This window comes from Ylistrum balloti, unplaced genomic scaffold, assembly GCF_031769215.1.
Source record: "Ylistrum balloti isolate Yb309-2 unplaced genomic scaffold, AGI_CSIRO_Ybal_v1 Utg369632, whole genome shotgun sequence".
NCBI lineage: Eukaryota > Metazoa > Mollusca > Bivalvia > Pectinida > Pectinidae > Ylistrum > Ylistrum balloti.
The window spans coordinates 157,716-178,380 of NW_026781897.1; the positions used below are offsets into that span (position 1 = coordinate 157,716).

General features: G+C 37.7%; 1 protein-coding gene across 1 annotated transcript; it reads left to right on the forward strand.

Annotated features, from left to right (window-relative positions):
* On the forward strand, positions 1-15,577 carry LOC132552648 (uncharacterized). Its single transcript, XM_060216839.1, has 6 exons — positions 1-21; positions 10,174-10,233; positions 11,878-11,952; positions 12,390-12,478; positions 12,936-12,993; positions 14,155-15,577. Exons 1-6 carry the CDS (start codon positions 13-15, stop codon positions 14,296-14,298), a joined length of 435 nt encoding a protein of 144 aa, XP_060072822.1. The 5' UTR covers positions 1-12; the 3' UTR covers positions 14,299-15,577.
* Positions 15,578-20,665: the final 5,088 nt, after the last annotated feature.

Below are 20,665 nucleotides of genomic sequence, written 5' to 3' on the forward strand. Positions count from 1 at the left end.
CAAACTGTCGACATGTTGAATGTAAGTACCGATATGTATGAATTTTCATTCTTTTATCTAAGTACTAATATTTTTTATAATTACATGTTTACCTGTGTATGGCAGATCAATATCATTAATCAGACGGATTTTTTTGTTTCTGTTTTTAAACATGTACAGGATAAGCTCAGATCATCTTTTACAATAATTCATCAAAAATATTGAAAAAATCAAAGAAAACAAAAAGCAAAAACGCAAGTGAAATCGTCAGTGTGATAATGATCCTTGTAAACAGGTTAGTTTATTAGTTTATTTGTTTGCATTTAAAGAAAAATTGGCTATAAACATTCGCTCTTTATAGACAGGATCTAGAAAAAGTTTATGATGTATTTGTAATACATGGAGGTTCTTTGTATGGCGGTCAAGGATATATATGACTGGTCTTTGTAGAAGGAGGACGTTATACGTGAGTGGTCTCTATCGAGAGGTGAGACTTAATAGACAGGTCGTCTCGGTTGAGAGGTTGTATTTACATATTAGTGGTCTTTATAGAGCGGTAGTACTTATAAATAGTGTAGAAGTAGTTCTACATAGAGAGGTATAATTAAAGGTTTTTTTTTGTAGAGAATAAAAGTTATAAACTGACTGGTGACCTTTACCCGCAGTGATAAATACAAAAGGGTGGTCTTAATAGGGAGGGATAGTAATGGCCTTGTGCCTTACAGGTAGTGATATCTATAGTCTAAGTACAAAGGTGGATGTAATCAGTGGATGGTCTTTGTAGAGAGGTAGTGTTTATAGACAGTCTTTGTAGAGAGGTGGTGTTTATAGACAGTCTTTGTAGAGAGGTGGTGTTTATAGACAGTCTTTGTAGAGAGGTAGTGTTTATAGACAGTCTGTGTAGAGAGGTGGTGTTTATAGACAGTCTTTGTAGAGAGGTAGTGTTTATAGACAGTCTTTGTAGAGAGGAAGCGTTTAAAGACAGTCTTTGTAGAGAGGTAGTGTTTATAGACAGTCTGTGTAGAGAGGTAGTGTTTATAGACAGTCTTTGTAGAGAGGTAGTGTTTATAGACAGTCTTTAGCGTTTATAGACAGTCCTTGTAGAGAGGAAGTGTTTAAAGACAGTCTTTGTAGAGAGGTAGTGTTTATAGACAGTCTGTGTAGAGAGGTCGTGTTTATAGACAGTCTTTGTAGAGAGGTAGTGTTTATAGTTATCGTTATTATGACATTCTTAATGGCCCGTCAACACATAGAAGGTCACTGTGGGGACATCCGGGTCATAGATCGTACTTCAGACGGCTACTAAATATTAATGGATTTAACTAATTTCTTGCACATCACATAACAAGTAAGATTATGCCGAATCCCGGAGTTCTGACAACTATTACATGCATGTGTTGAAAGTGAAACGGTAAACCCGGACGTGACTCTCCCGTGTTTGTTTATGTAAGTTACTATAGATACTTTATTTTTATATATATAAACCGAATCAGTTAAATAGCGACAACACCTATACAACTCAATTTATTGTGGTTGTATACAGTTAATCTATCATAACACTGTTATCTTCTCAGTTTGTAGAACAATATTACGGATAACATACCTAGTGGATTCAATAAAGACATATTATCGGAGTTAAACATACATATAGTACGTCATATCTCCTGTTTATTTCACGTGAATAAGAAATCTCAGCGGTTTTCTCTTTGATAATCTGTAGAAATCATTGCCTGAAGTTCTGAATTGATGATGTCGATTTAGCCACTTGTTATAAAAATAAATCGTCCGAATGAGATAAATATGAACTAATTCCATCTTGTTGTCGACGAAGAAGATAATTCCAGGATGTTTAATTTACAGTAGAGAATATAAATACACGTTTTTCTGATTGATAAACGGATGTTTGTTAACAATGTTAATTTACACACATACATCCGGAATGCACACGTGTGGACTGTTAAAACGTCCTACACACCTGTATATCCTTGTGAGCAAACAGATAGAGTTAAGTGAGTTATGTACCTGAGATAAATCACGTACTTCAAATTTATCTCGACTACAGCGAAGTTACGATTTCTGTGAACTAGAACAAAAAGTAAAACATTAGATTTACACTAACATTTTGTATGGAAAGGAAATTATATCACTAGTGTTTTATTTCAGTATATGTAGTATTTTATTATTTCTGTTTTTTTGTTTTTTGTTTTTGTTTGTTAGTTTTAATTTTAACGTGAAATAAGAAACACATAAAGAAAGTTATAATAAGGCAGTGAATTAAGGGATTTATGAATCAAATGATTGCCATGTGTATGTCTCTGTTCCTTATACAATACATATTGATGGCAAAGTAATTTAAACATAAATAGACATGATAACAAAATATAACACAGCGTTTTATATTTTATCCGGCGTGCCGAGTGCGATTCGCGAAATAGAAAGTTTAAAGAAAGGGTTTTTTTTATAGACAGGGTTTTTCTCTCTCTTCTTTGTTGATGTTAGTAGTATTTTAATATCACGACAATTACTAACCTTTACAGAGGTAGATGTACAGTCTTATCATCGTTATGGATTAGATGATAACCGAGATGTTGTCTGTTAAATTAGTTGTTTACATTTTGTAACTGTGTTTTTTCCGATTTATTTGTAAAGCATGAAATGGGGAAAGCTTTAAATTCGAAATTTGGTCAAAGCTAATCTTGATCAATTTCCATTAGGTCCAACATAAAAACGTGAAGATAGAGTTATTTTAATGCGCGTTCACTTCTCGTCCGAAGGAAAAACGAGGTCAAAATGGATTATTATTCACATCAGGGCTGCCTTGGGTCATCTCCTGGTCAATAGTATATGTGATTGTGGTAATCTTCCCGCCATACTCACAATACGGTTTGTAAACTGTTCGCTATCTATGTCACCACACAGTGCTTGTCGCTCCGTAGACAGTACGCGGTGTTTCTATTATAGAAAGCTGACAGACACCAAACTGACGAACCCAGTGTACAAGTCACGTACTTCATATCTATTGTTTTAATATCAGAAATATTGACTGTTATAGATCGATAAGCTCACACAGGGACGTACATTAATGAATAATGGCTACGGACGAAGATATTGCTGACTAAACATATAGTGATATTGCTAAGTGACAGGGAATTCCCGAGAGGCTAAAAATAGAACATACAGTCTATCTGTTCCGCATATTGATCGCAATAAACACTCCAGTCACGTGATCAAAAGACGAAGGGAGATTGCAGCTATATAAATTAATGCGCCATTCTGAGTCGAATATTGATTATTATGCAGGCATAGAAAAAAAACTTAATGTTTTCATGCATACGGAGACGGACTGATCATGTAAATAAATGCTAATTAGACGTCACATGGACAGGAATTAATATTTAACGTTTAGTATAATTATATAGATGATATGTCATTTTCCTAGGGAAGATCCGAGGTTAGATTGTATAACGATAAAATAGACACAACAGTGCAATATTTTCATATTGTTCTGTATAATTTGTAAAATTAAGAATGACCATATCTACAAATAGATATTTAGAAAGTGATGGTTGGTAATTTTGAATGAAAATTAAAAAAAAAAACTCATATATAACACTTTGCAGCTAAATCGCGATGAAATGTTTAAGTACTAAACAATACTGACAGGGCTGTGATCACAACTTAATATCCTTCTTATTTGACAGTAACACCATACAAACTGTAAGTAATTCGGTTCACAGCCATGAAGTTTGCTGTAGTGACAAGCTCATAAACATGTACTGTAATAAATTGTGGTTGGTAACTGTTATTCACGGCTCTAAAATTGTCCGTATTGTAATAGTTCAGGGATTTAGACATTAAATAAAATATTATAATTGACACAATACAATTATCAGACAGGAGGTATCGATCTGGTACGATAAAACATGTTCATTGCGTGGTCGATATATATTATGTATGTGACGAGCGCCATAATACATCGTTATATCAGAAAGCCAAGCTTCGCCATATTTTTATCGTTTACACTAAAGATTTCTAATGGTAACAGAAATCACGTCACATTTATAAATAACTGTCCGGACGTGCACTTTTGAAGGTCATACAGGACGAAGACAAGGTCATGCCATCGATCGGTCAGAGGGCATAGAGCTGCACGCGCCGACTGTGGTACAGAATCCACTTGTACCTGTTATATATTCTGACCATTACACGATACTCCGGGGATATTTCGTGTACAATTGTATATCACTGGACACCAATTACTGACCACGGCTGGAGAAGTGGACTTCCATGTTATTATACTACAGGGAAAACACGCGATTCCTGTCGATCTAAAATAGGATAGGTTACAGGATCATATCAGCTTCACGCCGGGTTATATTGAATAATATAGACAGTGTGTGGACTGACCACGACAAAAAGCTTATACTGAGTCGCCGTTTGATATAAAAAGTGACCAGTTAATAGTGTTCATGGACTAAAATTCCACAAAAACTGCAGAAATCGTTTTTAAGTTTGGATAAAACAAATACGAACAGAATTCGTCGTTGTAACCATATGGAGAGAGAAAATCACCATTTTTGATACCGACTGATATTGTAGGGGAGATCTATTTTCAATAACTATTTAAACAGAAAGCTTCTTAGTATATCAGGGGAGCAGCGGTCTAGCTAATTTTAAAACAATTGTGTAACGTTTGATTAAGTGGCAAGTTTTTAAAGGGATATTATTTTCAACGGACGAGAGATCCAAACCTGTAAAAATGATGTCGGTAAGTAAAGTTGTAACTTATTCATTATATTTAGCCACATTTAGATAATTATTTTATTTTAACAATATTTCCATTTCTCTTACCCCCTACTCGTAGCGGTTCATGTTTCTAAGGAAACCGAGAAACAGTTCGGTCTCTGTTCATGTTGTTTTGACCTTCGACAAGACATTTTACTATAACTCCTATTGACGGTTCGCGACGGACCACCCGTATGTTGTTCAATGAGGTAGCGAAGAGCTACTACAGGAGACCCCGTCTCCTAACGACAGGTTGTTGATCTGAGGATAATCCGAGTAAACTACAGTTATAAACGGCATATTTATTTATATTTTGGAGTTATGTTATCCTGTAGATTGTACCAATTCGTCACTGCTGACCGTCCGGTTAGGATTGTCGTTATTATCATTATTATTATTGCCTCCTAAACGGCCCGTTAACATATGAAACATCATTAAGGTCATCAACTGGTGAAACAGACAGCGATCCAAAAGGGAATAACATTAAACAAACTAAAACGTAAAAGAGAAATGTTAAAATTAACACAAAATATTAAAATGGTAAGTTATATTCTGTAATATAGACCAAAACCTTTCAGATTACCTATACTATTTATAGATTCCAACAGTTTAAAAACGGGTGTTTATACTTGAGAACACTGTGCCGTGTAGCTAAGATACATAATATACATTGTAAGTAAAATCAGTGTCAGTTATATAAAACAGTTGTGTTTTAAGTCTTACACAAGTTTATCATATCAATATCACCTTGTAGTTCAATTTGATTATTCAATAAAACAAATATTTGTGCACAACGACAAGTACAACTATTCAATGTCAAGTGACTGCCAGAGTATACTTTGAGGTAACCTCGAAGGACATTGTATATAACTTTTTATACACAAGAAAACATGATAAATATACCCCTGTATATAGGGACAACAGAGCATCAATGAAGAGACGGTACTCTCTACCCTCTTCCTCTACCCCAGACTAGGGGGACATCAGGGTATTAGTAAGAAGACTGTACTCTCTACCCCAGACTAAGGGGACATCATGGGATAAGTAAGGTGACTGTACTCTCTATCCCAGACTAGGGGGACATCAGGGGATTAGTAAGAAGACTGTACTCTCTACCCCAGACTAGGGGGACATCAGGGGATTAGTAAGAAGACGGTACTCTCTACCCTCTTCCTCTACCCCAGACTAAGGGGACATCATGGGATTAGTAAGGTGGCTGTACTCTCTACTCCAGACTAGGGGGACATCAGGGTATTAGTAAGAAGACGGTACTCTCTACCCTCTTCCTCTACCCCAGACTAAGCGGACATCAGGGGGTTAGTAAGGAGACTGTACTCTCTACTCCAGACTAGGGGGACATCAGGGTATTAGTAAGAAGACTGTACTCTCTACCCCAGTCTAGGGGGACATCAGGGGATTAGTAAGAAGACTGTACTCTCTACCCCAGTCTAGGGGGACATCAGGGGATTAGTAAGAAGACTGTACTCTCTGCCCTCTTCCCGCGACAATAGGGACATCAAAAATTAAATGAAGACCTCGTTCCCTGCCCTCTTCTTCTACGCCCACCAACGGTGACAGCAGAACAGTATTCGGGAAGTTGGATGACCGTATCGCACGCGAGGATCATTGTAGCCAATGATAATTCCAAACATTTTTTGAGTACTTATGTCTGAGTACTTGTGTTTGAGTACTTGTGTTTGAGTATATATGTTTGAGTACTTGTGTCTGAGTACTTGTGTCTGAGTACTTGTGTTTGAGTACTTGTATTTGAGTACTTGTGTCTGATACTTGTGACTGAGTACTTGTGTCTGAGTACTTGTATCTGAGTACATATGTTTGAGTACTTGTTTATGAGTACTTGTGTCTGAGTGCTTGTGTCTGAGTACTTATGTTTGAGTACTTGTGTCTGAGTACTTGTGTCTGAGTACTTGTATCTGAGTACTTGTGTCTGAGTACTTGTGTCTGATACTTGTGTCTGAGTACTTGTGTCTGATACTTGTGTCTGAGTACTTGTGTTTGAGTATTTGTGTCTGAGTACTTGTGTCTGAGTACTTATGTTTGAGTACTTGTGTCTGAGTACTTGTGTCTGATATTTGTGTCTGAGTACTTGTGTCTGAGTACGTATGTTTGAGTACTTGTGTCTGAGTACTTGTGTTTGAGTACTTGTTTTTGAGTACTTGTGTCTGATACTTGTTTCTGAGTACTTGTGTCTGAGTACGTATGTTTGAGTACTTGTGTCTGAGTACTTGTGTTTGAGTACTTGTGTCTGATACTTGTGTCTGAGTACATATGTTTGAGTACTTGTTTATGAGTACTTGTGTCTGAGTACTTGTGTCTGAGTACATTTGTTCGAGTACTTACGCTTTAATACTTATATTTACGTATCAAACAAAATAGATAGGAGCTTGTTTTGTTTTACGTCCGGACAAATCTAGCCAATTGAATAAAGAATACTGTACACCACAGGTATGCCTTTAGGATGTAATTTTAACACAAACTCAGAAACAGCTGTGTGGTAATTGATTTACCTTGTATCTTTTCCTGATAAAAAAGACAAATATTTCACTGACAGGTTCCTGGGGTGATAAATAGAGTGTCCCCTACTCCCGTTATAGAGTGCCCCTACCCCCTCTATAGAGTGTCCCCCTACTCCCTCTATAGAGTGCCCCCTACTCCCTCTATAGAGTGCCCCCCTACTCCCTCTATAGAGTGCCCCCTACTCCCTCTATAGAGTGTCCCCCTACTCCCTCTATAGAGTGTCCCCCTAGTCCCTCTATAGAGTGTCCCCTACTCACTCTATAGAGTGCCCCACTACTCCCTCTATAGAGTGCCCCACTACTCCCTCTATAGAGTGCCCCCCTACTCCCTCTGTAGAGTGCCCCCTACATCCTCTATACAGCGTCCCCCTACTCCCTCTATATAGTGCCCCCTACTACCTCTATAGAGCGTCCCCTACTCCCGCTTTAGAGTGTCCCCCTACTCCCTCTATAGAGTGTCCCCCTAGTCCCTCTATAGAGTCTCTATAGTGTCCGACTACTCCCTCTATAGAGTGCCCCCTACTCCCTCTATAGAGTGTTCCCCTACTCCCTCTACAGAGTGTCCCCTACTCCCTCTATAGAGCGTCCACTACTCCCTCTATAGAGTGCCCCCTACTCCCTCTATAGAGTGTCCCCCTACTCCCTCTTTACAGTGTCCCCTACTCCCTCTATAGAGTGTCCCCTACTCCCCCTATAGAGTGCCCCTACTCCCTCTATAGAGTGCCCCCTACTGCCGCTATAGAGTCCCCCTACTCCCTCTATAGAGTGTTCCCCTACTCCCTCTACAGAGTGTCCCCTACTCCCTCTATAGAGCGTCCACTACTCCCTCTATAGAGTGCCCCCTACTCCCTCTATAGAGTGTCCCCCTACTCCCTCTATAGAGTGTCCCCTACTCCCTCTATAGAGTGTCCCCCTACCCCCTCTATAGAGCGTCCCACTACTCCCTCTATGTGCCCCCTACTCCCTCTATAGAGTGTCCCCCTACTCCCTCTATAGAGTGTCCCCCTACTCCCTCTATAGAGTGTCCCCTATAGAGTGCCCCCTACTCCCTCTATAGAGCGTCCCCTACTCCCTCTATAGAGTGTCCCCCTACTCCCTCTATAGAGTGCCCCCTTACTCCCTCTATAGAGTGTCCCCCTACTCCCTCTATAGAGTGTCCCCCTAGTCCCTCTATAGAGTGTCCCCTACTCCCTCTATAGAGTGTCCCCCTAGTCCCTCTATAGAGTGTCCCCTACTCACTCTATAGAGTGTCCCCCTACTCCCTCTATAGAGTGCCCCCTACTCCCTCTATAGAGTGTCCCCCTACTCCCTCTTTACAGTGTCCCCCTACTCCCTCTATAGAGTGTCCCCTACTCCCTCTATAGAGTGCCCCCTACTCCCTCTATAGAGTGTCCCCCTACTCCCTCTTTACAGTGTCCCCTACTCCCTCTATTGAGTGTCCCCTACTCCCTCTATAGAGTGCCCCCTACTCCCTCTATAGAGTGTCCCCCTACTCCCTCTATAGAGTGTCCCCCTACTCCCTCTATAGAGTGTCCCCCTAGTCCCTCTATAGAGTGTCCCCTACTCACTCTATAGAGTGCCCTCCTACTACCTCTATAGAGCGTCCACTACTCCCCCTATAGAGTGCCCCTACTCCCTCTATAGAGTGCCCCCTACTGCCGCTATAGAGTGCCCCCTACTCCCTCTATAGAGTGTTCCCCTACTCCCTCTCCCCCTCTATAGAGTGCCCCCCTACTCCCTCTATAGAGAGTGCCCCCCTACTCCCTCTAGAGTGTCCCCTTCTCCCTCTATACAGCGTCCCCCTACCCCCTCTATAGAGTGTCCCCTACTCCCTCTATACAGCGTCCCCTACCCCCTCTATAGAGTGTCCCCCTACCCCCTTTATAAAGTGTCCCCCTACCCCCTCTATAGAGTGTCCCCCTACTCCCTCTATAGAGTGTCCCCCTACTCCCTCTATAGAGTGTCCCCCTAGTCCCTCTATAGAGTGTCCCCTACTCCCCCTCCTGTCCCCCTACTCCCTCTATAGAGTGTCCCCTACTCACTCTATAGAGTGCCCCCCCTACTACCTCTATAGAGTGTCCCCTACTCACTCTATAGAGTGCCCCACTACTCCCTCTATAGAGTGCCCCCCTACTCCCTCTATAGAGTGTCCCCCTAGTCCCTCTATAGAGTGTCCCCTACTCACTCTATAGAGTGCCCCCCTACCCCCTCTATAGAGTGTCCCCCTACTCCCTCTATAGAGTGTCCCCTTCTCCCTCTATACAGCGTCCCCCTACCCCCTCTATAGAGTGTCCCCTACTCCCTCTATATAGTGTCCCCTACTCCCTCTATAAAGTGTCCCCCTAGTCCCTCTATAGAGTGTCCCCCTACCCCTCTATTGAGTGCCCCCCTGCTCCCTCTACAGAGTGTCCCCCTAGTCCCTCTATAGAGTGTCCCCTACTCCCTCTATAGAGTGTCCCCTACTCCCTCTATACAGTTTCCCCCTACCCCTCTATACAGTGTCCCCCTACTCCCTCTATAGTTTCCCCTGCTCACTCTATGGTGTCCCATTGCTCCCTCTACAGAGTGGTCCCCTACTCCCTCTTTACAGTTTCCCCCTACTCCCTCTATAATACTACATTGGACTTGGCTGTAACCGACTTCGCTTACGCCTTGACAGCGCTCGTGGTTACACGTTACATAATGATATCGGGTTAACAACATGCACTATTTTATCGATTAATCAAACATTAGTTCAAGTTACACAATTAAAAGGCCACATACATTTATATAAAAAGTCCTTTTTTATGGGATGACATTTTAAATACTTTACATTTTTTTTCATTTCAAAGTTGTTCCAATGTATCTCTATATAATGTTGTTTTCTTTACAGAGACTGTCCGTTACTTTACTCAGGCCGACTGTCCGGTCTCCTGTGGTCAGAAAATTTGGGGTAAGTTATGTTTTCGAGTAGATATCAGTTAGAAGCCTCATTTTATAATGGCAAAATCTATTGTACGCACTTTGTGCTGTGCTATGTGTCACATAAATAAAATGAATTTTTGCCTCTGGAAAAATTAATTCAGCAAGGTTCATGTAAAACAGAAATGTATTGTTTAAAACATTTTACACATGGTCGTACTGATATGTGGCAGTGTCAGTGTTATGTCACATATAACCATATCACGCCTGACGCAATAACATGTCTCGGGGAGAATAATACCATGTAGAAAGCAACCTTTAGTCAAAATGTGTTTTGTTCCGCGGTCTTGCTGAGGTATGGATGGTTTGAGGACGTTGTCCACGGATGAAGCGGAAGTCGATAGACTCTTTCACAGCACCATTAGACTTTAAAGTGATCTCGTCCCCTATCTCCGGTAACTGACGCCGGGTTATTTAGTCTTAAACCGGCGTTTGTAGTGAAATGGGCAGGTTTTATAACTTAACAATACTCGCATCTAATAAGTTAAAGTTTTAAAAATATAGTATTTACTAGCGATGTTTTCGTTGTCATCATTTAAGCATTGTAAAGAGTTCATTAGAACACCCATAGGACCAATGGGTTATACAACCTACAGTGATCGTTTTCGGGGATAAAAAATATTATTAACAAGGAAATGCCTAGGTAGATCAGTTTAATCTTTAACAGAATGTGCCTCTGAAGTGTGAGATAACTGTGTTACTAAGTCAGACACGTTTCCCTCACAGCAACGACGGTATGGCCACCCTTTTTTTGCAAGAGAAAGTCACCTTGTTATTGTCGCGCAACACATATCAATAGCTTTTTCGTGTCACTGTGTAAATATGTGTTAGCTTTAGTACTAGGTAGCTTAACTATTCAATCACAACGAATTATGACTTTTTCATTTTAGAAATTTATCATAAAACTGACAAAATATGCCACATTATTGGCTGGAATAGTGATATCTGTTTCCCAAGTGTCCTCGGTCGATATTTTTGTTAGGTTAATAACTACATGTTTCAACTCATCAAAAGGCTATAAGTGTATATCATATGCTATTTTCTTTAAAGGTACATTACTTATCATGATAGCTGCCAAACGTACGATCGTTTCTTGTCTGAAGGTTGATATGTTTCCAATGTCACTCTGGAGAAGGTTCTGTCATAGTAAAGTAGTTAAAATTGTACTTTGTGTTCTTTGCATGTCGTTCAATAGCTATATGTACAAGTATACTGATCAGCCTTGTAACCGGATGTGATGTCATGCTACTTTGAAAGCATTTCAGTGTGATAGTACTGTAAAAGCGTCCGTCAGTGACCCTATCAATCGTTGACACTGTCCTCGTATGACCTTGACTGTAGAAACCTGTGAGAAGTTTTTAGTGTTTTTTGTTTTTCCGTCCCTATTCGATAGATGGAACTAATATATATGATTTAATCCTCATTCGGCAGACATATCTTTTCGGATGTACAATTCGGCGATGACGTCCAAATCAAATGTTTTTACTATTTTATCCTATATGTTTGAGAGGTTGTTTTCGTTATACAACAAATATGATCAAGCTCGGGAGAAGTTAATGTCTTTAACATAAAGAGATATTTCAGGCTAATTCAAACCTCATTTCTATTTTCGCAGGGACAAAGTGCCTATGAAAAGGTATTTTCCCGGGACAGCCTGTTACATCCATTAAATGGGGTCAAGCATAAGGAGGTAGGTTACATTTGAAATCTATGGTGGCTGACTTCTGTCATTTCGTGTTGTTTCAAACGGGAAACACACCACAAAAAAAATATATTTTTGCAAGTTTGAATCGTCGCCTTTTGTGTTCACTATGTCGTCTCTTTGCGTTTTCGCTTAAAGAATCTAAGGCGAAAATCCGCCGTTTGGCGAAAAGATATGAACGTTGGGATTTCTGTGGTATCTCATTTCTAACATATCGTCTTTTTTAAGATGGTTTTTTTTTATTTCATAGAGAAATATAGCTCAATAAAATCGCTTGAAATAGTGTATACAGATCTTAAGAGTTCGGTGGCATTTGAATTCTTGGATTAACATTACCCAAGAAATCAACGAAAATTAACACCCAACAAAAGTGAGAAATTCTACAGTATCTCAGAATTAAGGAACAAAACATTTTTTTTCTCCAGCTGACAACGGTGACATGCATCACGGGACTAGCAGTAACGGCAGCCATAGCTTATCCGCTATACTACTTGTTTGCAAACATTGATATTTCGTAAGTATAAATTTTGCATGGAAAATTATTTTATTAACAGAAATAACATTTTCAATTATTTTCATTAATTTCTAGTGGTTCTTTAAAATAACGATTACTGTGATAAGTCTATGTCTACTTCATCTTGTATTCTATGTTTGTGTGTTGTTACTTCATGTGTTCCCGATAACTGTGACCATCTAGTTGTCTCATTGTTTGTGTATAATTTCCAAAATTATAAATATTGTTTCAGTTTAGAATTTGAACCGAAATGTTATATATCATTCTAAAGAAACACTTCACGAAACATATGTTTTCTGTGTGTGTTTCGCTGTGGCACTTCGCCAGATATTTCTTCGCCATAAGAATATGTTTACCTTAAACTTGTCTCTTTGTAAGAGTGAAACGAAGGGAAGTAACTCTAGGAAATAGGAATGCTTTTGTCTGTTCTAGGACATTTTCACTTTCTATATTTCAGGATTAATAAAAATCGGCCATACCCGTGGCAGGATGCAAGGCCAGGACACAGAGATGTGGTATGTAGGGAATACTCCTAGTATAAACACAGCAAAATAAACCTCCAGAATTTCGGGAAAATAAATTTTTGAAAATGTTTGAGAAAATCTGAAAGGAGAAAATGTCAGCTGTACGTCAGCGTGTAATATTGTACAAAAGACACACAAGTAAATAGCACCGTTTATTACAAATTTATAGATAGATACAGCAGAGCAAACATTAAACTAAATTGTGTCATACAGCTGTTGGACTAGTCAGTGAGACTATATGCTTAAGTATTAAACATGGGATGAAACTGTGGTAAAACCCTAATTGATCGAAAAAAGTGTCGAAACCAGAAATTCAGTAAATTTCCTAATTTTTATAAATCTGATAATTTTCAGAAGAATGTTCAGTATATGTGTATATTCTGAACCAGCTACGTTAATTTAAAAGTTAAGTAGATGTCGCTATATATCTCTGCGTGTTTCGTATCGTGTGTAGCTCGGTGTGTTGTGAGTGGCCATCACATCTACTACATGTATATGTTATAAATAGTTGTGATTTTAAAATTGATAAGGTAGTCAGAAATGGAAAACAATCCTCATTATCCTGAGAAGAAACGCATGGAAAGTGAAAATGACTAGGTTGATCTATATATAATAGTGTAAGAATTTCCAAAAATAGAAACAAACGCCCCTCCGTCAGTAATGACAATCTCCTTCTAATAGGTATGTGTAAATACAGATAGAATGAATAAGTAAATGGCAACTCAGACTTAAATTAAATGTTCCATTTTCTTACAAACGAAGTTTAATGTTGTCAAAAAGATACAAAACGTTTGATTCCTAGGGCGCGAATGTTACAAACAATACAAGGGAAATAACTCTTATCATATCTTGTTTCACACAAACTTGCACTAGATGTTTTAAATGTAAGACATTTTCTTAGAGAAGAAGCCCATAAAACTAAAAGCTCGCATTGATTCATGAAATTGATAACATTTTGTGAATAAAATGGTGCCAACACTTGGTGAAAAGCTACCATTAACCGTCTGTATATATTGACCGCCATTGTGTAAATATAATGTTAATTAAGTATGATGCGCATCTGGTCAAAGCCATCAGTTTAGGTCTATCAGGATACTTTGTGAAATAAAGTGATAAACTGTTGTATTAAAATCCTTTCTATTTGCGTTGTAGTTGATAGGCAGAAGAAAATATGGTGACCTTCACGATGATATAAAAAAGATGACCGGTCTTCTGGAAAACACTAACGACGAGAAGTTGATACGTCTGGAAGATAAAGTGGAGAAAATCAGGCAAAAAAAATTGAAAGCAGAGTAGACTTTTGATCCTGATGTGTCACGTGATGTTCTAGTGTAACACGTGATGTTCTAGTGTGTCACGTGATGTTTTAGTGTACCACATGATGTTGTAGTGCGTCACGTGTTGTTGCACAGTATCACATGATGTTCTTGTTTATCATGTGATGTTCTAGTGTGTCACGTGATGTTCTTGTGTGTGACTGTATGATATGAATAGAGAGCTAGTGAGTGATACCAATTAAACGCCTCCAATTTTGTACCCGATACTTGCTTCTGCCATTAGGGTGTAGACAATAAGATAGTAATTAATCGTAATTGGAATAAGATAATAACAAATCATAAATTATTAGAGTTACGGCCCTTCATCTGTCCCGGAATATCCAAGTGCTTTGATCCATGATGTCACGTGTTCTACTCAAACTCTGGAAAACGATACAGCTGTTTATCCTGCTGAAACATGTTTAATGATGTTTATTTATACTGTATCAAAGAAGTTCAACAAGACTTCGCGGAGTTTTTATCATTGTATCTATGTAAGGTATCCTCTGTATTCCTACTCCTAGTAGATAGACGATAGTGTATTTTTACTGCCATTATTGTTGGTTCGGCTGTCACTACGGAAAAAAAAAAAGATTGTAAAATTGAAATGTGTGAAAAGTGATCCAAGTTTTCGCTGAATGGCAAATCCTAATGTGAAGATTTTTTAAGGAAAGAAAACGGTCACACGTGATACTCGGTACTGTACACAATATCCTCCATATCTGTACTCATTACAAAATTTAATCTGTTTTACTCAATTCAGTTTTATCTGAACTCACTACAAAACGTACACTCTACTCAAAGTTGATTTTAAGCTGTTGTGTACCAGCTGTACGTGTACTCTAAGTCAACTGCATATTGTATACTCGAAACAAACACAAACTTAATGGTGCACTCAGTAGCAGCTTAATATGAGACAGTTTTACGTCATCCTTGATTGTCAAGTCAACAAATTCAGTAAATATCAATGCAGCTAATATGTTAAAACTGAATGACGGAGAGTTTTCTTTATATTTTACTTCATGCCTGCTATGTCTTTTTATCATTATCATTTGTCTTTTTGATTTATATCAATTTTGTGTATTTGCAGGGATGCAATTTTAGTTCGTTCGTCTCTTTATCAACTGTACTTTGAATCGGTTACCTGTAGTATTGTAGATAATCAATCGGTTACCTGTAGTATTGTAGATAATCGATCGGTTACCTGTAGTATTGTAGATAATCGATCGGTTACCTGTAGTATTGTAGATAATCGATCGGTTACCTGTAGTATTGTAGATAATCGATCGGTTACCTGTAGTATTGTAGATAATCGATCGGTTACCTGTAGTATTGTAGATAATCGATCGGTTACCTGTAGTATTGTAGATAATCGATCGGTTACCTGTAGTATGGTAGATAATCGATCGGTTACCTGTAGTATTGTAGATAATCGATCGGTTACCTGTAGTATGGTAGATAATCGATCGGTTACCTGTAGTATGGTAGATAATCAATCGGTTACCTGTAGTATTGTAGATAATCGATCGGTTACCTGTAGTATGGTAGATAATCGATCGGTTACCTGTAGTATTGTAGATAATCGATCGGTTACCTGTAGTATGGTAGATAATCGATCGGTTACCTGTAGTATGGTAGATAATCGATCGGTTACCTGTAGTATTGTAGATAATCGATCGGTTACCTGTAGTATTGTAGATAATCGATCGGTTACCTGTAGTATTGTAGATAATCGATCGGTTACCTGTAGTATGGTAGATAATCGATCGGTTACCTGTAGTATTGTAGATAATCGATCGGCTACCTGTAGTATGGTAGATAATCGATCGGTTACCTGTAGTATGGTAGATAATCAATCGGTTACCTGTAGTATTGTAGATAATCAATCACATATCAAATACCACTCTCAGGGCGGTAGAGAGATGCTTCGCTGTTTTAGAATTTAACACTCACGAGGTAAAATAAACGGGAAAATAAATGATGGTTTATTTAACAGAAGGGATGATTAGTAACGCATTATACTCTGATTTTATATGAAAAAATGACAAAAACAATGAAACAAACTATCTATAGTTTGTGATGCAATATAGTTCATTGTAGATCTTAATCAGTTCTTAATTCCGCTACAGTTTATTAAGGTTCCTTCGGGTGAAATCGGGGTAGCGGCTGTTAGGTGGACATGTATTGCTGGAGCAATACTCAGTGTCATTGTTATATCTACTGTGGAATGTTATAGACGTCAAACACATAGAGAACTTGACAATACTAAAATAATGAGGTTTTCTCTTAGACTTATATCAACTATTCCAATAGATTCACGCCATATAATTCTATATACCATACATAATTGTTGTTGATGTTTTAGCATTTGTGATGACGAATTCTACATATAGTATAATTTTTATGTAAAATATAATGTTTGTAAAAATAATATACGGAAATAAATTTTTTAAAAATTATTTTCTGTTAAAAGTATTTGTTTATTTATTTTGTTGTTTGTCAATAAACTATCAATTGATATTACTGCAACTTCTGTAAAAATCAATCTACTTTTGTGAATTTGTTTCAAACAAGTAAGATTTGATATGGAGTTTTTGTTTAGTTTGGTTATGATCGTGTTTACAGATTGATATTCCAGTTTATAATATAAGTTATATCTATTTTGCAAAAACTGTGAAACAAGCTGTCAGCTAAAACAAATTATTTTTGCTGATCTGGGTGGAAATGCACGAGGAGTCTTGCTGTAGGAGGAAACCGGAGTACACGGGATAAATCAGTAGTCGGGCAGGTGACACTACCTGGAATTACATAATGTGACCACACTAGCATAACACTCAACTGAAGCAGGAAGGAGCATTTCAATGACTTTGACACGTCAAGGATATGCCATCACGTGGATGGATGTCGTACATCATAGCCGAATGTGAAGCAGTGCGGCCGCCAGGGGAGACAACTGATAAGAGAAATAAAAAGGTCTTTCGAAAAGAGAAAACTATTCCATGTTAAGTTCACTATCATGTCGTGTGAGTAACAGGTACAGCGATATATTTGAATTTAATATCCGGTAAGCTGTCCATGATCGTGTAATTAAATAATTTGGTCATGTTTTGTTAGCAGGAAGTCAGTCCTCAGATAATTATTGTTTACATGAACGAAGGACATATTTCCTGCCTTTCTCACAAATCCATCGAGGGCTTTTTTTATGTTCCCTGCATTTCACAACGTCGCAAAAATTTAGATGATGGTTTAGTAAACACTTTCCTATTTGTAAGGAGAGCTTAATCACGCTTCGGTGAAGATTTGCCGGTCATCATGAAAACATAACAGGGATATAAAGTTGAGTTAGGAAAATATACCATACAACTGAGTAATGACAATAGATATAAACATTTCTCTGATGACAGTTATAACGATTTACTCGGCATCATACAAACATACATTATCTAAAACAGCTATTCTCCATTACCTTGATGTCGACTGAAGATAAAACAGACGAGATTGTGTTGCAGTCTTTTTGCTTTCTGATTTTGCTGTTCAGGTGTGTAACGATTTTATTTTCTGTCTCTGGGACAAGTTCTATCCTTCTGTAATTGTTTGGGCTGAGACTTTCTGATATTCGAGAACAATGTGATTTTGATATCGCCTTAAGACGCTCATGGTGGCAGAAGTTCTTGAAATGGATGCATTTTTGTATAAGAGAGGTTGATTTTTCCTATCCATTCACTATTAACGGTCGGCTGTCAAGCGTCGCCTTGATCTGAATGACGCGAGAGTTATCTCTCTTAGTATGGTAGAATCTTCATTTCGGTCAGAAAAAATATTACTTCTATTTTGAAAGTAACATTACAACTATTGACTTCTCGTCGTTATACTCCGTATCAAAATATCGAGGGCATACCGATTTTTCTGCTGTTTGTTTGTTTGTTTGTCTGTTGTTGATGTTAAACTTGTCAATAACTATTGCACCATAAGAGGTAGGGGCTGTCCTGTTTGACATGTGTGCTCCTTGTGACAATTGACCGTAATTATTGAACTTAAACTACCACAATGAAGACACACGTGTTTAACTAACATGTCTTACACAGTACAGTTTTACTGTCCCAACCGGAAGCATATTGGATCATATACCCATCTTGTTTTTTCTTTCTGTAATTTATTTTTCTGCTCTTTGTGTCCTTACAAACACACATCTGTACATAGCTTAGATGATCTCGGCAGTTTTAAGACAGTTAAAACTAGTAAAACCACAACACACAAACCTCGGTTTGGTATCCCATAGTTTAACGTTCTATGGACAGTTGTCCAGCTACCCACTCGGTATAGAATAAGTCTGGACTAGTTTCTTTAATTTCTGTGTCCTGTTTATTTCCTACCAACAACAAAACCCTACGGATAACCAATAAACAAAGCGCAGAACTTATCGTCTCAAGGTCAAGGTCAATTGTTATAAGAGTGTTGTACAATAATGATTAATCGTATAACATTATGGATGCCAAGTTATCTGAGGTCAGAAAAGTTAATGGTGAATGTTAAAAAATATCAGTAACACATGTCAGGTCTGATCCACTTCTTGTTTGGGAATATTATTTCATTCTCATACATGAACAGTTGGAATTTTCTGTATTTAAAGTAAATATATCACAATCTATTCACGAAGACGAAACTATTGCTATACACATGTAAATTGAACTAAAAGTTTTTAGCTCTAAATTTTGAAACAAATTCTGGACATTTTTTGTATGTGAAGCTGTGATATGTTCGAGTCAGTCACTTTGTTTCAGTGAGAAGCTGATGCCGATTTTATAGTGTTACCACACTGAAGTATACCGTTGGCAGTTTGTGAGAGTCTTTACTAATATAGATCTACCCTGCTATGTCTATAAGGTATGTACATGTATAGGGCTTTAGATATCAGGGAAACGACGGAAAGCTCACCATTCCTGTTTCATCTGAGAGAGTTGCGAATTGCTGACATATCAAGCATACCAACAAAATTATGCACATTTAATATTTTACAGTTGACGAAGAGCATTAACGAACGAATTTTATTGATCATCTGACTCGAATGTACAAATTCGGCAGTATATTACAGCGTTGTAACACAATGAAGCAGTTATCAATTACACTATATCTACTTCACTATATCTACTTCATCACACTATATCTACTTCATCACACTATATCTACTTCATCACACTATATCTTCTTCATCACACTATATCTACTTCATCACACTATATCTACTTCATCACACTATATCTACTTCATTTCACTATATCTACTTCACTATATCTACTTCACTATATCTACTTCATCACACTATATCTACTTCATCACACTATATCTTCTTCATCACACTATATCTACTTCATCACACTATATCTACTTCATCACACTATATCTACTTCATCACACTATATCTACTTCATCACACTATATCTACTTCATCACACTATATCTACTTCACTATATCTACTTCATCACACTATATCTACTTCATCACACTATATCTACTTCATCACACTATATCTACTTCATCACACTATATCTACTTCACCACACTATATCTACTTCATCACACTATATCTACTTCATCACACTATATCTACTTCACTATATCTACTTCATCACACGATATCTACTTCATCACACTGTATATACTTCATCACACTATATCTACTTCATCACACTATATCTACCTCATCACACTATATCTACTTCATCACACTATATCTACTTCATCACACGATATCTACTTCATCACACTATATCTACTTCATCACACTATATCTACTTCATCACACTATATCTACTTTCACACATCACACTATATATCTACTTCATCACACGATATATAATTCATCACACTATATCTAATTCATCACACTATATCTACTTCATCACACTATATCTACTTCATCACACTATATCTACTTCATCACACTATATCTACTTCATCACACGATATCTACTTCATCACACTATATCTACTTCATCACACTATATCAACTTCATCACACTATATCTACTTCATCACACTATATCTACTTCATCACACTATATATCTACTATTCATCACACTATATCTACTTCATCACACTATATCTACTTCATCACACTATATCTACTTCATCACACTATATCTACTTCATTTCACTATATCTACTTCACTATATCTACTTCATCACACTATATTTACTTCACTAAATCTACTTCATCACAATATATCTACTTCATCACACTATATCTACTTCATCACACGATATCTACTTCATCACACTATATCTACTTCATCACACGATATCTGCTTCATCACACTATATCTACTTCACTATATATATTTCATC

What these genes read in the sequence shown, in the direction of transcription:
- LOC132552648 (XM_060216839.1), top strand. An exon ending in CTGTGGTCAGAAAATTTGGG is followed by an intron (nt 10,234 to 11,877) that starts GTAAGTTATGTT and finishes CTATTTTCGCAG; the next exon opens with GGACAAAGTGCCTATGAAAA. An exon ending in GGCCAGGACACAGAGATGTG is followed by an intron (nt 12,994 to 14,154) that starts GTATGTAGGGAA and finishes TTTGCGTTGTAG; the next exon opens with TTGATAGGCAGAAGAAAATA.